The following is a 16,936-nucleotide window of genomic DNA, read 5'->3' as shown; positions in this document are numbered from 1 at the left end:
GCCTCCATCTCTGGAGACTTTCAAAGCCTGCCTGGATGTGTTCCTGTGTCATCTGTCCTACTCTGCCAGAGGAATGGACTCAATGATCTTCAGAGGTCCCTCCCAACCCCTACTGTTTGTGACTCTCTGAAATCAACATGATAAACCATGGGCCCAAACTTCAGACATTAGCCCAAAGTAAGGACCTGGAGTAGAATCGCGGAACTGTTTAGCTTGGAAAAGACTAAGATTATCAAGTCCAACTATTATCTAACTCAACCAAATCTGGTGCTAAGCCATGTCCCTGAGCACCACATCTCTTTATCTTTTAAACACCTCCAGGGATGGGGATTCAGTCTCCTCCCTGGAAAGCCTGTTCCAGCATTCTAGTTTCTTCTAATATCTAACCTAAACCTTCCCTGGTAGAACTTAAGGCCATTTGCTCTCATTTTATCATTTGTAACTGGAGAGAAGAGACCAACACCCACCTGGCTGCAGCCTGGTATCAAGGAGCTGTAGAGAGCAATAAGGTCTCCCCTCTGTGAGAGGGGAGATCTGAGGAGAAAGCTACCAGTGCATTTATCAGCAGGCTGGAGAGCACTTTCATTGTGTGCTTTGTTAAACAGATCTTCTGGCAGAGGTGGCTCCTGCAAGAACTGTTGAAGGAGGGCACTGCTAGCTCATGTGTCATGCTGGGCTGGGAGGTCTCACTATGGACCCTCTGGAAATTCCAAAGGTGTCCCTATTCTTGGGAGCTTCTACTGACAGATCACAGGTTTGCAGTTCACTTCAAACCAGAGCTCTGTGCAAATTTGCATTACCCAGTTATTCACAAAACCTTTACTTTTTTTACTGCCACTGGCTGGCACAATAATAGCACCACCATTTTCCAGCCTGGCACTCTGATACACCAAGAGAAGCACCAGACAAGACCCAGTGTCCCATAATCAAACTCTAGTGCAAAAGCAGAGGTGAATGTGAATTTTCATAGAATCATTAAGGTTGAAAAAGACCTTTAAGAGCGAGTTCAAAAGTAACCCAACTACCACAACCACTAAACTATATCCTGAAGTGCCACACCTACAGCTTCTTGAACACCTCCAGGCATGGTCACCCCACCACCTCCCTGGGCAGCCCATTCCAATGCCTCACCACTCTTTCAGAAAAGAGATTTTTCCTGCTATCCATTCTAAACCTCCTCTGGCACAACTTAAGCCTATTCCCTCTCATCCTATTGCAACTTTTGTCCACTGTGGGATCTGCCTGTGTGTTTCCTGAATGCATTCAGCTAAAATCCTGCCCCACTGTGTGCTGGTAACAGATGATGTAATGATCTTGCCATTTCCAGATGACAATTTCCCAACCTTGGGCCACGTTTTTCTAGTTGCATCATCTCTTCCAAGCACCAGTGTGTGGCTACCAGTAAAAAAAAAATTCCACTATCTGGTCACAATAATCTGTCTGTATTTCCTCCTTGCAATCTCTTCCATGCTGTCTGTTTTATTGGCTGCTTTTCAGATAAACACAGTTGACTGGCATCAGTCCCTTTTGAAATGCAGATTGCTTAGAATCTCCTGCAGCCCCAGGCATTATTTTTATTCATTAGTCACCTAAGTGTCTAATATATTAATATTTTCTGCTCAGGAAAGGGAGTTAAAAGCCTGGATTTAAGCTGTAGGTTCTCACTGTCTGTTGAAAGAAAGTGCATCTGCTTTGCATAATCTATGACTTGTATTTGTTAAATATAAATTCTGTCATTGAGGATGCATATAAATTAGGGGTAAATGTTGGGAAAACTCTGCACAAATATTTATAACCTTCCAAGTCCAGTTGATTTTATCACTCACCTTACCCACAAGGTCTTAGTTTAATTTTTTTTTTTTTTTTTTGGTGGAGAGGAAAAGAAAAAGTTTAGAAAATTCATTTTTTTTAAGCACGTAAAAGAACATAAAAAATAAAAACGTGAATTAAAAAAAAAGCTGGGAAAGATCAAGATTCAGACAGTCAAATATTTTCTCTTCAAAATAAAGTTTTCAAAAAGTGAAATTAAAAGAAAAAGTAGTTTTAACACTACCCTTGCTTCAGTTTTATGACAGAGTGACTCTTGAATCACTGTCTTCTTCAGCAGACTTCATCATTCATTTTGAAGTCAGCTTTTCTTTTTAGCACAAAGGAAATTCAAATTATGCAGTAATTGTGAAAAATGAAGATAAACTACCTGCAATATTTTGTGTGTGAACTTTTATACCAAAATTCAGAAGTGAATCAGGAAGGGCATCTGTTAAACTAAGGAAAGGGTAGCCCCAAAAGCTGAAGGTTTTCCTGGCATGGTTCAGCTTTTATCTGATTTGGCTAAAATTACAAGAAGCTCACGTTGGCTGAAAATGCTGAATTTGCTTTGTTCTCTTAGCTAGTCATGAAGATGATTGATTATGGCTAGAGCTGCTCCCATGTTACTGATTTTTTTTTCTGGATATTATGAAAGTTTGAAGGAGGACAGCTGTTAAAATTGTTGATGGCAGCTTTGTAAATATCTCTGCCATTCCGATGCCCAACTGCTGGGAGTTTGTCAGTTTAGAGTTTTTGAAGGTCCCAACTGCTAAAAAAGCAACAGCTCCATGTTCATGAGGTGGTGTTAGTACAAGGAGAAGTTTAAAGAGAGACTCTTCTTTGCAAAAGTAATCTCAGTCTGGCATGAGGACATTAGAAGACCTCAAAAGCTCATACCCACCCACCACCCTGCACCAAGGGAATTCACAACTAGCTTTTCTCTCAGCAGAACTTACTCTGCAGCTTTAAGGGACAAGTGCAATACTTGTTCCATAACATCTGAAAACAGCCCTTAAAATCCATTATAAGCTGAGGCTGACACCAATAAGTCTTTGGTGTCTGTCTGCAAAGGTTGTCTCAGAAATGCCCTCTACAACAGCAGGCTTTAAAGCATATTCTGTTTCTCCCTGTACTGTAAGACTGAATGAACTGCCTCATTCTTTATGAGCCACCAACTCTGATGCTATTATTGTTAATCAAGGCAGCATTTTCTAAAGTGATATATCAGAGATAAGAGAAACCTCAAGGGAGCCTTTTTCTCTCTCTCTTTTTTTTTTTTTTTTTGCCACAGGCAAATGTTGAATGAGAGCAAATGTGCTGTTTAAGCTGCTTTTGCATAATAGGTAAAATATTAATGAAATGGCTCCTACTGACTTGTTAATGCATGGTGACATATCAAAATAATACACTGAAGTGTAGGCTCCTGCCCATGTCTTGAGACTAATATTCTCATGAGGGACAGAAAATAAGATCTTAATATTGTTCCTCCTGCCCAAGAAGGGAAAACGAAAATAATGGAGGGTGTTGCTGAATGCATTATCCAAGAAAGGAAGGAGGAAAAAAAAATTAACATATTAATCACAGAGGACTGAATCCCATAAAAACGTGTGCAAGGCCTCCCCCTTTGAATGAGAATTCCTATGGCGTTAAGGAGGCCAGGGTGCAGCAAGGCAAGCTCTAGTCCTGCAGAGAGGGATCTACATATTATTTTGGACAGATATTTAGCCTAAATTAACAGGCTTGTTGCCAAAAAGAACGTCTCCTTTCATACTGGGATGGGAGACACATGAGGTGATCTCCTGCACTGAGATAAACACAACTGAATTACCTAGCCCAGTTTTGGTCACCATGCTTTGCTGGTCATGTATAGCCATGTAAAACTTTCTACAGATAGACAAGAATGATCAGAGGTCTGGAAAACATACTACCCCCTCCAACTTTGTCAGGCAAAATCACTGTCCTCAGCATGTCCTTTTTACTGAATCAGCTGGCACTCTGACAGCCTCTGAAGTTTATTGTAGAAACTGAATGCATTGCCTTTAAATCACTCAGCTTTAACTATGTTTGATCAAGGCTGCTCTCCTCTGTAATTGATGGTGCAGTCATGAAACAGAATGAAAACGTAAAAGAAATGATCCCAATAAAACAGTAAAATTATAGATACCTAAGAGTGATTCAAAGTGAATCAGAGATGAACACCTATTTCCTTTCACCACAGATTTGAGTCCAAGTAGTTACCTGGAGGTATAACCTCTCTCCTAGAAACATTCTTTACAGATTTCATAGTTTAAAATTGTCTTTGACCGTTGCTAAAATTTACTAATGGAGCTAATAAACTGTAGGAATAGCTCACTAACAGAGTAAATGTATCAGTCTTCACATCAAAATTGAGTTTATTCTGGTTTCTAATGGCAGCATTCATGACAGTTAATTCCTATTTGTTTTGCTTTGAGACTATTCACACAGACAGCAGAAAGAAGTTAACCTCTTATTTATTGGAATTATTCAGATTAACTGTATGACCCTTGACTGGGTTCATGTTTAGAGTGATCGACCAGTGTGGTCTGTTGTGCCCTCAGAAATGAATTTGTGGTAGATAAAGCAAACGTTCCAAATTAGGTCCAAGTCCATGCCCAGGGACAGTGAGTTCTACACTCAGATATTTTAGTGTTTCAGTAATGTTCACAGAAGTGAAAATGAAATATTTATCCACAGAATAGAGTAAAAAGCTGAGGCATTATTTCTCTTTAAGAAAGCCTTGTCACAGAGTGACTGAGTTTAGGTATCATTTCAGTTATTCCATACCTTTTGTCCCTCTCTGCTAACATATCTGGCAATCATATTTCCAATAATGGCAATGATTTTCAAGATCCCATTCATCCTGAACCCAACTTGTGGATTCTGTCCTTCTAAGAAGCAAGATATTTATCCTACAGATATCACCCATTTCCTGAAGCAGCTCCCTCCCTAGGGCCAGGGCTATCCCTAGAAAAAAGTCTAGAATTACAAAACCTTTTGTTTCACAAACCTGAAGACACCCATCCATGTCCTTTGGAGCTGGGGGAAAGAGCTCCTCTGGCAACAGCCTGCAAAGTAGGAGCTGCCTGCCTTCAATTCCTTCAAATGCACACTGCAGGAGGCATTTGGGGTGGGTTTGCAGCTGATTTCTAGGGCAACCTAGCACTGAGCACCCAGGGGCCTCCATGGGTTTGGTTCCATCCACAGGCAATCTACATGAACAGCCTCTAATCATAGCCAGGCTGCCAAGCCCCCACATGAAAGCTGTTCTTCAGTTTACCAAGAGCTAGTGATGGCTCAAGAGCTGTTGGCTGGCCAGCTGTGCTCTGTAATCACAAGACAGTGATGGAGAGACTGCCAATCTGTTGTGAAAAAAAATACAGAACACCAAACCTAAACATTAATCTCTAAAATCCTTAACAACTCAGATAAAATAAGCAAGAGAGGAATATATTCATTTTAAACTGTGGTGCTTATTAGCTGACTTGCATCCTGCAACTGGCTCCATCCTACCTTTGCATCCTTCACAAGTAAGAGCATTGTAGTGGTAGCCAGAGGCTTTGTCACCGCAGACCACACAGAGCTCTTCTCCTTTCACTCTTCCTGTGGAGTGACTCAGTCTTGGCTTTTTAGCTGCAGGAATATCTGTGATCTCTGTCTCTCTTGTGAAAAAGGTCTCTGAAGGTAGTCTCCTGAGCTCGTACACCCCGGGGGAGTACCACTCCTCATGCTGCGGAGGGTAGAAGCCCAGGTTGGAGTAATAAGGTGGTGAGGAAATCTGAGGCTGAACTTGGGGGAATGGCACACTGTTGTACTGTGTGTAAGGTGACACATCTGCCTCTTGCACTGGAGAACTCATTGGCTCTGAAAGGACACCTGGAAAATAAGAATGCAAAATCCATTTCTAGTACTGCCATGAAACTGCAGTTATCAGAGAAGTTTCCACTTTCAGACAGGATCACAGAACCAGCCAGGTTGGAAGTGACCTCCAAGATCATCAAGTCCAACCAATCACCCAACCCTCTCTAATCAATCAGACCATGGCACTAAGTGCCTCAGCCAGTCTCTTAAACACCTCCAGGGACGGTGACCCCACCACCTCCCTGGGCAGCCCATTCCAATGGGCAATCTCTCCTCCTAGGAAGAACTTCTTACTAAGATCAAGCCTAAACTTCCCCCTGCACAGCTTGAGACTGTGTCCTCTTGTTCTGGTGCTGCTTGCCTGGGAGAAGAGACCAAACCCCACCTGGCTACAACCTCCCTTCAGGTAGTTGTAGACAGCAATAAGGTCTCCCCTGAGCCTCCTCTTCTCCAGGCTAAACACCCCCAGCTCCCTCAGCCTCTCCTCATAAGGCTTGTGCTCCAGACCCCTCACCAGCTTTGTAGCCCTCTCAAAACCAAGGCATAATCATAAATTGCTTTATCTGAGCTTAGATTTGCTGTGGCCCTACAAAAATGCATTGCAAGACGTTTTAGAAGTAACAGAGCCATTCTCAGTCACTCCTTTCTTGTTGCTGGAAGAGGCTGGCACTTACAGAAAACACTCTTGAAAGACACCATGCAGCTAATTACAGAAATATTCCATTTACAAGGGAGAGCAGTTGACACCATGGGGAAGCTAGCAAGCCAAATTAGGTCTTGTAGCAGAATAGAGGAAAAAAAGCTAAAAAAAATCCTGTGGCATTAATGAAAGTTAGATCAAGACTCAAACATCATGTTAATTTTTACTTAATTGTGAATGAAGGCATCATGACAGGGAAAAACTGCTTTGGGCAAAGGTAACAAGAGTGAGGCTTAATTAGAAGATGAAGAACGTGAAATAAACCTTCTAGAAAAGCCTGAAAGGGGAAAATGAGATTACCATGAAGGAACATGGAAGATATTCCTAATAAGGGTGGTGAAATGTGATCATCTTTGTCATCCAACCTTCAGAGGCCACCCAGCCAGCCTCTGCAGCCTGAATCTGAGCTGCTACAAGCCTGGGCAGCTGTGATGCTTATATGAAGCACCTGCAAGCCATCAGCAAACCTGGCAGTGGTGCAAGGAATGGCAACCTTTCCTGTTGGAATCCACACAATATCTGGAATCTACCTTAGCTTTACCCATTAAATAGCAGATTAAATAATGTAAACAACTGAGGTGTCCTTTTGTTTCTTTACTGCAACAACATCTAGCAGCCCCTGTATGGGGTAATTAAAACCAAGCCCATGCCAAACAGCTGAAAAGACTGATTTCAAAGTTATTTGCAAATGCTTCATGTTTGCTCTAGGAGAAAGCCAAGTCTTGCTCTTTCATAAAAACAATGACACAATTCTTTCATTAGTTCCAAGAAGAGAATCTGAGAGAAATGTTGCATATTTCCAGGAAGATGCTGAGTCCCACTTCTGTTGGAGTCAACAGCAGTATTTACAAGGGAATCATTGATTAATGTGGCCACTGCTTAACAGTGTTTCAGAAGCACTCCAAACCCATTTTTTTTCCCCCCCACATAAAATTGGTTCCCTGGCAAGTCTCCTGTTTCTGAGGATGCAAAAAACCAATGAAGAAATGCTAAGAGTTAAGAAGAGGGAACATCAGTAATAACAACAATAAGATCTATAGCAGGGGAGCCTTTGCTCTCCATTGTCTCACTTTAGTTACTGCCAGAAACTAACCTTTTCATTTCACCTGCTTTTTCCCTTTCAAGGTCTCACACTCTTGCTCTGCAGCTCTCTACCCTTCCTACTTCATGGTGCAGAACAAGCCATACAAGTCCTTTGGATCTGTGTAATTACTGCATTGTCAAAAGCACATCTTTGCCAAGAGCAAATGCTGAGGTCCCAGCTCATGAATAAGCAGCAAGATGTACCTCTGGGAAAAATGTGACACAAACCCAAATGAGAATAATGGTGCCATTTATTATTAACAATTAGTCAATTATGTTTGTATTTAGTTGCTCCAGAAGGGGCCAGGGGCTGAGGGAACTGGGGTTGTTGAGTCTGGAAGAGGCTAAAGGGAGATCTGGTTGCTTTCTACAACTACCTGAAAGGAGGATGTGGTGAGGACAGTATCGGCCTCTTCTTCCAAGTCACTGGCGATGGAATGAGAGGAAATGGCCTGAAATTGTGCCAGGGAAGGTTTAGACTGGATATTAGGAAAAACTTATTCACAGAAAGAGTGGTCAGGCATTGGAACAGGCTGCCCAGGGAGATGGTAGAGTCACCATTCCTAGAGATAGGCAAGCGTGTAGATGTGGTGCTTCAGGATATAGTGTAGTAGTCATGTTAGCTGGGTTACAGTTGGACTCAAGGATCTTAAAGGTCTTTTCCAACCTTAATGAGTCTATGAGTACTCTACTAGCAGAAGAAGAACAGCAGAAGGCACTCCCCAAACCCAAGTTTATGCCCTTTACATAAACAGCATAGACATATGTAGACCTGAGACAAAATACAGCATCTGAGAACTACATGGAAGAGCCTCGAGGCAAAGTTCCAGCTTCATGCATCAAATGCAAATTGTCACTGATACCTGCCAGCTGTAGCCATGGCAGAACAGCTAAAGGCTGAGGACAGCAGTGATTTGATGCTGACCTCTAATGTTGAAGGAGTCTTTAATTAGATTTACCATTTGGTGAGGTTTCTGCTCATTAAGATCGATCAAGGTCCTTTGAAATATCTTTTCGAAAAACATTTTTTAAAATCTCAAAAATATTTCAAGAAACATTTGGAAGAAAGGATGAGGTAGAAATAGAAACTGGGTACCTCAGAATTACTGGAACAAAACATTCCTGTGACCTGATTCAAAAGCACAGTTGGAGCTGTGTTCCCCATCCCACATTTCCAACAAAAGCAGAAGGGGGCTCTGCGTTCAGAGGCATAGGGTGAACTGCTGCCCTCAGTGACATTTGAAAACCAGACTGATTTTTGGAGTTATGCTTTGCAAAGTACATGTGAGTCTAGACCAAATAGTTTCTTATCACAAAAGAGGAATAATCTTATCTTGCCAGCTGGAATGTGTATGTGCTTTTAGCCAGATACATATTAGTAGAAATCTAAGCTGGGCTGGTCTCATGCCACTGTGAAGTGTGAAGCAGCCCACTGAATCCATGGGAGCTGCAGCAGTGCAAGCAGTGAAAGTGAAATCAGAAGCTCACTGCAATACAGCAAGACTCTATGCCTTAGCTCTTTTGAAATGTTTACCTGTTTTTCCTTTTAGAAACATACCTTTTACCTTTTCCTTTAAAGGCAGGCTACTCAAGCACACACACAAAAGTGACATTACCTGCAACTGTAGATCTTTCAGATTGTCTTTTGAAAATAAAATGGCTTTTAATTAAAAAAAAAAAACAAAACAAAACAACAAAACAACACTTCACAAATCTGGAAAGCTTTCTAATACCAGAGTAAAACCTTCACACAAATGATGTGGTCATCATTTTGCAAATATTTTTCCACAATACCACTTTAAACTGAAGCTCATTGGAGAGTTTTGCTTTGGTTCCTTTAAATTTTGCCACTGAATGTTTTACATAAGGCATTAAAAAAAAATTAACTGACTGGTTTAGCCACTTGTAGAAGAATCTTCCTTGTGGGAACTAAAGGAAGTGTTTTCAGTTTGGAGAATTATACTAAGGTTACGTGCAGATTGAAGGTGCTTTTATTCCAATCATTGCAGGAATTACAATGAGATCACATTTGAATGTAAAAGTTATTGTTCCACTAATATAAAGTTAATTAAAGAAAAAAAAAATCTAAGCAGGTTTAAAATATGAATCTCTGTCAACAATGCACAAAGGAGTTTAAAGTAGTAAGGATAAGATTGAGGATGAAGTCCTTTGGAAACCAAAGCATAACGATTAACAAAATCCTGATATAATTCCAAACAAATGGTTTGCAAATCTTTAAAGATCACTTGGTTTAAATAACCTTCCAGCATCCTACAGTTTCAAGAAGGAATAACAGAAGGCAGACACATCCAAGTGAGAACACAATATCCTACCTTAGGCTGTCTTCAGTCTGACCATTTCCTGAAGAAAAATATTCTCCTTAAAGTACCCAGTCTTCCTTTCCCTCTCTTTTTCTTTTTCCTCTATAGACTGCATAAAACTTAATTCTGCTTTGTCTGTATCCTGTTAACTTCTTTACTGTGAGAGCTTTCTTGAAGACTAGCAAAGGAGTGATACAGGCCAGAGGTTATATAGTTTACTGATTAACCTCATTGCAGAGAAACTTGTTTGGAAATGTCTGAAACAACAGCAGTGTCCATTCCCAGCGTGGATTCACCTGGATAAAATTTGGTTACTATTCAAGGGGTCACCTCCAAGTAGCCCAGCCACTGTAATTTTTACCTGGTGTGGTTTATTTACAACACTTTTATCAATATGGTTTTAGTAATGGCAGCTGATTCTGGGTAATGGATTCGAGGATCACAAGGAACATGTCCTACCTGACTGGATTAACAGATTGTTTTTAAGCACAGAAAAGTTGTATTCTCAAAAAAAAAACAAACAAACAAACCAACCCAAAAAAAAAACCCAAAAAAAAAAAAACCAACCAAAAAAGTCCAAAGTGCTCAGGCCATACTGGACATTATCTGTATGACAAGATGAAATTGTGCTAGAGAGGTGACCTTGCCCCAAGGTCAAATGCCAAGCACCAATTGTCCTCTGTGTGGCACAGGGGTAACTACCTCTCTCTAAACCAGGCAGGATGCATCTGCACTGCCTTGCAGACCTTACTTTTCTTGTCCCATGCAGCTTTCCTGTGGCCCTTGGAAATCATCAGTGTAGGTCAGTTCTCAGTGTAGAATCATAGAATCAAGAAGGTTGGAAGAGACCTCAAAGATCATCGAGTCCAACCTGTCACCCTAAACCTCATGCCTATCTAAACCATGGCACCAAGTGCCACATCCAATCCCCTCTTGAACACCTCCAGGGATGGTGACTCCATCACCTCCCTGGGCAGCACATTCCAATGGCCAACCACTCTCTCTGTGAGGAACTTTCTCTTCATCTCCAGCCTAAACCTCCCCTGGCACAGCTTAAGACTGTGTCCTCTTATCTGGAACATTATGAGGAGTGTGCTGGATGCCACCACAGAGAGCCTCCATGAAGGCTGGAAAGGGATCTTTCATGAGAGTGTCTAGCAATAGGACAAGGGGGAATGGTTTTAAGCTGAGGGAGAGTAGGTTTAGACTGGATCTTAAGAAGTTCTTAGGAAGAAGGGTGGTGAGACTCTGGAATAGGTTGCCCAGAGAGGTTATAGATGCCTCCTCCCTGGGAGTGTTCAAGGCCAGGTTGGATGCGGCCTTGAGCAGCCAAATCTAGTCAAGGTATCCCTGTCCATGACAGGGAGGTCCCTTCCAACCTAAGCCATTCTGTGATTCCATGAAGTCAGAAAATTTTGTGGCATGCCTTGGTTTAATGGCAGCTAAGGTATGAACACTCTGAGTGTTAGAGGACAGTGCAGGGTAAAATGACCAAAGCCTCCTGCACTTATGCCCATGATGCCTTTTTGGGAACAGTTCCTGGAGTCTTGAAGACATATAACTAAAACAATCCAAACCAAAGCCCCAGAGCAGTTAAGCAGTGTTAAGATGCACAGTTAAAGGTGCCGTGTGTCTCAGTTTCACCCTCTTTCATTTAGTACAGTGAACGAGTCCAAGGAGACCCACCGTGACATTTGTGACCAAAGGTATGTCTGAAAATCACATCTGGAAAAAAAATAAGCAAAGAATTAAGCCCCAGACTACAAGATAGCCCTTATTTCATGAAGGGGTCTCCTTTCTAGGCTATGGTCCACACATGACTCACACATGCACAAAAGAAAGCATCACACACATGCATTTTGGTTTTGCCTTGCTTGGTGGTACAACCTTCACCCCCTCAGAGCCCTGCTCATCTGCATTCCTTCTCTTTGAATTATTTTCTCTCCTATTGCCAGTCTGGTTTGTCTCTCTTCATGGTCCTTATGCATGCACAATGTTCTGTTTTAATTTGTGTTGTTTTGTTTCCCTTTGATCTGGGGGTCTATTACTGGCCTCATTATCTTCTCCACAGGAATAAAGCCAGATGTTGCATCATCTGCCAGGTGGTCCTAAAGACACATCATTATTTAACATGTCTTATGGTCCTGGAGCTGTTTAATCAGTTTGGACACTTAATCCTACTACTGGGGGTTTTAAATAAAAGCATAACTAGAGCAAATACAAATTTATCTCGAAGGAGTCAGCCATTTTAAACTCATTTTAGGCTCTGCTGTCTTCCTACATGGTCATACAGTGGCATTTTGTCTGTTCTTACATTGTTTGGAAATGTTTCTTTCTCTTCCTCTTCAGTACATGCTGGTTTTGGGTTTATTCTTCCTTGCCTACCTCGATTGTTAAGAGTGCTCATTCACCCCAAAAGCATCTTTCTCAGCTAGGGACATGTACAATAAAGGTGGGGTTTCCTCCCTTGATATATTTGGATGTCACATTACAAGAAAACATTGTCAAGACATCCAAAAAATGCTTCTAATAGTTTGCAGACTACACCAAATTGAGGGGGAGTGTTGATCTGCTTGAGGGTGGGGAAGAACTGCAGAGGGATGTGGACAGGCTAGATGGAAGGGCTGAGGCAACTTCTCACTTGTCTTACATTAGAGCTAAGATCTGTGAAAAGTCCTAAGATCCATGCGTATTCTAAGGGTCATTTAAAAAGAAAAGCTTTCTTCCTGCTTTTTGGGTTCCTACCTCCCAAAACTGAGTGTTGAAAAGCTGCAAGCGATAGGACAAGGAGCAATGGATGTAAGCTGCAGCACAGGAGGTTCCACCTCAACATGAGGAGGAACTTCTTCACTGTGAGGGTCACAGAGCACTGGAACAGACTCCCCAGAGAAGTTGTGGAGTCTCCTTCTCTGGAGACTTTCAAGGCCTGTCTGGATGTGTTCCTGTGTGACCTGAGCTAGATTATGTGGTCCTGCTCTGGCAGGGGGGTTTGGACTCAATGATCTATTTGGGTCCCTTCCAACCCCTGATATCCTGTGATCCTGTGAAGTAATTTACCAATATAAAATGAAGAAGCAAACCCATGCCCTACAGGCATTTTGGGGAGATGGAGTCATATTTTCACAGTAAGCAAGTTTCTCTGTGGACTCAGTTACATATTATACCTGATGGTGTTTTTTTTTTTTTTCCCCTAGCTATAAAAGACACCAAATTTGTAAAGAATTATCTTCCAAGACTTGAATGACATCCTACAAAACAGGACCAAGGGCCATACAAAGCAGCAGTCAGCTTAAGTGAAACATGGAGAGTGCTAAGCCTGCTTCCTAATGGGACCCCAGATTCAACCCCTTAATACATCATTCCTTTCTGTTACAGAAATGACAGTTTGGATTAATTCTCCACTGAATACCCATTATGGGAGACAGTCCCTGTGCTGAGGAACTCACCATTTCTGAGTAAGATTTCAGTGTGAAGGGAAAGTATTTTAGATGAAGGTGCTCCCTTCTCTTTTACCTGATCATTGCTGTTTAAAAATAATGAAACGATTAGGGGGGAAAAAAGTAGATATTAGGGGGAGTAATCTTAAAAACTTGAAGCAGTTCACTTACACAGGACTTTTAAGGGAATAACAGAGTGAAAAATTTGGCACCCTAGATTTGAGCATTGTTCTCTTCATGGCCTGACACTGGAATGACCAGGTAGCAAGGAAGTGGTGTAGCTATTCACACATGTTTTTAGCAACTGCAAAAACATTCTCCTCACCAAAACCCAACACATTTAGGGGAAGAAAAAACAAAACAAAACACCACAATAACACCCACTAATGCAAAGAGTTTTGCTTATCATTAGTGATAGTGCTTTAGCTTCACTGTATGGAGCCAGGAGCTGGACCCAGGTCTGATTTGGAGAGATGCTCCCAGTGCCTAAGAGCTCTGCAGCAGAAATGGCTCTGAGTGTTAGAGTCCTTCCATGCCTAGCTTCAGACAGATGAAATTCTTATGGTTTTAATTTTGCCAACATTAAAAAAATGTCAGAATTCTGGTCTTATTTGGTCTGGAAACTTCTGAAGTGTGGCAGCTTTCTGTGGGGGTCTCTATTGTGCATGAGGCCCTGAATGCATCATTTCACTTAATGAAGTCCCTTCTGCTGCCAAAAGGCTAAAAGATGTATTATTCTTTTTCTCTTTTTCCTTAGCAGTACATATAATAGAAGATAGCTTCTCCATGTTTATAAAATATTGACCAAGAATTCATTAACAAACCCATGCTTAGCCTTGAAGATTTCCATGGAGCTGGAGCAAAGACAATTTTCCAGCCTGCATCATAAATTTTCTTGTGCATTGAGGTTAACAGCTTAGGCTTTGAATAGTCTTAATAAGACAATGTTTTTAATTTAGGTGAAATTGCTTTCATAAATTTGCATAAGATGGCAATGCAAATAGATTGCAGTAGAATTTTATTACAAATTAACTGAAAATATATCTGTTCAGCTTGATTTAAGAGACTCACATGAAGATAACATCCAGCCTACATATAAAAGTCTGCCTCTCTTTAATGGTTTCAGGTGATAAATGGTAATCAAAACAGCCTACAAGTTCTGCTGTGAGCAGTGATGAAAGCAATAGCATGCAGGATTACATTAAAGCCACAGACAAATTAGTTGTTATTGCTACCATAGGTACTAAAACTTGAAGCAGGTTGGCACATGTCAACCACATATCCTTGAGTTGAGATTTCACTGCATTCTCTTGAGGTTTCTGAGTAAAAGGTGGCTTGCTATTTGGACCTGATTTGGTGACCTACCAAACAAATGAGGACCTTCAGCAAGAGAAAATCCATCTGCAGTGGCCAGTTGGTGATGTCCTATTAAATTCATTTCAGATCCCATTTATTCTTCAGTTTAGGAGGAATGGGCTAATTAAGAAATAGATTGAAAGGAGAGCCTGAAAAAAAAAGAATATTTAAAACAAGGTAAGTAATTTTGGTGTACATATTGCAAGGCATAATCAGAAGGTCGTTTCAATAGTTACTGTCACAAACTGTGGCTTGAAGTTACAATCCCTAATTCAGCCTTTCAATAAAATGCTGCATCTAGTTTGTTTGGGTTTTCCTTGCTGTGGTGTACTTCATTTGCCATGCTTCTGCTGTTCATTTAAAACTAATGGCATTGGATGCTCAACCTCATTCAAATATTCACAACCTGAAGCTCTAGTCTGACCTGCTGAGGGTATGCTGCCCAGCCCCCACCCTTTCCAGGGAACACCAACTGTTTGCATTGGGTTTTCTCATCACCCTCTCATTGTTTTCACTCACAGAAAAGGTTTAAGGTTAAGGTTAGGTCAGAAGAACTAAGTCAGGAAACTTGAGTTTAATTTCCAGCAACTGGCTCTTTATCTTGCCTGCAGTAATTACTGTCTGAACAAGATAAATGATGGCAACACCAGAAAGCAAACCTTGGTCTAACATCCAACCTTCACACTCACTCCCTTTGTGGTGTCAAGCAGCTGCATAACTCTCACTTGGGAGACGCCCATGCCCGCTCACTACTTTAATTTCCTATCAGGTCAGATGGAGCAGCTTTCATCTCTTGAGGTTTAAAGTGGCCCTGTACCTTCTCCTTCCTGCTTCAACTGCTAGTCTATTAGATAAGAGCCAAGAGACCTGCCATAGCCACCTACTTCTGCAGAGACTATAGCCAGAGCAGCACCACATCAAGGAGGAAAACATGCAAGAGACTCCCTTGCCCACATCTCTCACATGGGTGGGATAGGGTAACTCAAGATTGCATTTGAGGCAGGACCTTCAGCAACAGGAGAACATACAGCTCCAACAAGGAGGTACCTCAAGAGTTTCTGCAGACATCATGAAGATTCTGCATTAAGTTAACAAAACTCTCTTTGGTTTATAGTCTTAATGCTTTATTCAGTTTTATTCCCATGGGATTGTTCCCAGGGCCTCTGTATCCACTCATTGAAGGCATTTGAGAGTTATAGCTGAGCCTGCTTCCCAGCTCAGCATGTTTCTCAAGCAAAACTGAAGTCATCTGACAAAAACATGAATGCAGCAGGAGGCCCCAGTGCTGAGCAGACTGGGAAGCAGCTTGAGAGAGTGGCAAGCAGACTGTGTAATTATATTCAGATTTGTCCTAAGGATTCATTAAGTTCTTTCTTCAAATAAACAAAAGCCTTCTAATTAGACGGATGCATTTCTAGTGTCTGCCCACAGATAACTTAAACAGTTTACTCAGAAATGTCAGAAGCTGCTTCTATCACAGACCAGATAGGGTTCTTGTGGCAAGTGACATGTAAACACACAGTTTGAAATCCAGCACAGAGAACAGTTTTGCAACAGCAAAAAGACTGCACATATCTTGGGATGGGGGTTGTCAACCAGCCCAGGCACCCCAGCAGGCTCACAACCATTTCACTGCCTCACTACCACATTTGCTGGGTAAGTTATTTGCTGGTCCTAAGAGATGGAGCTGCCCACGTGGCTGCAGAGGGCTTACAGTTCCTGACAGTCAATTTTTGCATGAACTGCTCATGACAGACTGTTTGTAAGTGGTTCCTCTTACAGCATTTTACAATATAAATCCAATTGCCTGAGTTGTTTTTTCATCAGTTGCATATTAAGATACCTGAACTACATAAAATCATTAAGTATATCCTTGCCATGCCTCAGAACAGCCAATCAATGACTGTTTATGTATTCTATGTTAACTGAGAAAATTGAGATGTGTGTTACTGTGTGTCTTGTTCTTTCACTGTATCACAGAATCACACAGAAGATAGGGGTTGGAAGGGACCTTTGGAGATGGAGTCCAACCCCCCTGCCAAGGCAGATTCACCTGGAGGTCACACAAGAACATGTCCAGGTGGGATTTGAATGTTTCCAGAGAGAGAATCCATCATTTCTCTGGGCAACCTTTTCCAGCTCCAGCACCCTTGAAGAAGTTTCTCCTCATGTTTAGATGGAACTTCTTACATTCAAGCTTGTGTCTGTTATCCCTTGTCCTGTGACTGGGCACCACTGGAAGAAGACTGGTCCCATCCTCCTGACATCCACCCTTTAAGTATTTATAAACATTTATGAGATCCCCTCCTCAGCCTTCTCTTTTCCAGACTAAGACCAATTTCTCCCATTCT

At 41.6% G+C, this 16,936-nt stretch overlaps 1 protein-coding gene across 3 annotated transcripts in view; it reads right to left on the bottom strand.

The window, feature by feature from the left end:
- The window catches only part of NR1H4 (nuclear receptor subfamily 1 group H member 4), a 35,876-nt gene extending 21,197 nt beyond the window's left edge, over positions 1–14,679 (bottom strand). For all 3 annotated transcript variants that reach the window (XM_054386740.1, XM_054386741.1, XM_054386742.1), the window contains exons 1-2: positions 14,595–14,679; positions 5,341–5,703 (exon numbers count right to left, since the gene is read on the bottom strand). In XM_054386740.1, coding sequence (XP_054242715.1) covers positions 5,341–5,703; positions 14,595–14,679 — 448 coding nt within the window. The remainder of the gene's footprint in view (positions 1–5,340; positions 5,704–14,594) is intronic.
- Between the last annotated feature and the right edge of the window lie 2,257 nt (positions 14,680–16,936).

The sequence above is a fragment of the Indicator indicator genome, chromosome 14 (genome assembly GCF_027791375.1).
Source record: "Indicator indicator isolate 239-I01 chromosome 14, UM_Iind_1.1, whole genome shotgun sequence".
NCBI classification, from domain to species: domain Eukaryota; kingdom Metazoa; phylum Chordata; class Aves; order Piciformes; family Indicatoridae; genus Indicator; species Indicator indicator.
The sequence above is the reverse complement of the archived record's forward strand: the minus strand, read 5'-3'. Positions and strand labels throughout refer to the sequence as shown.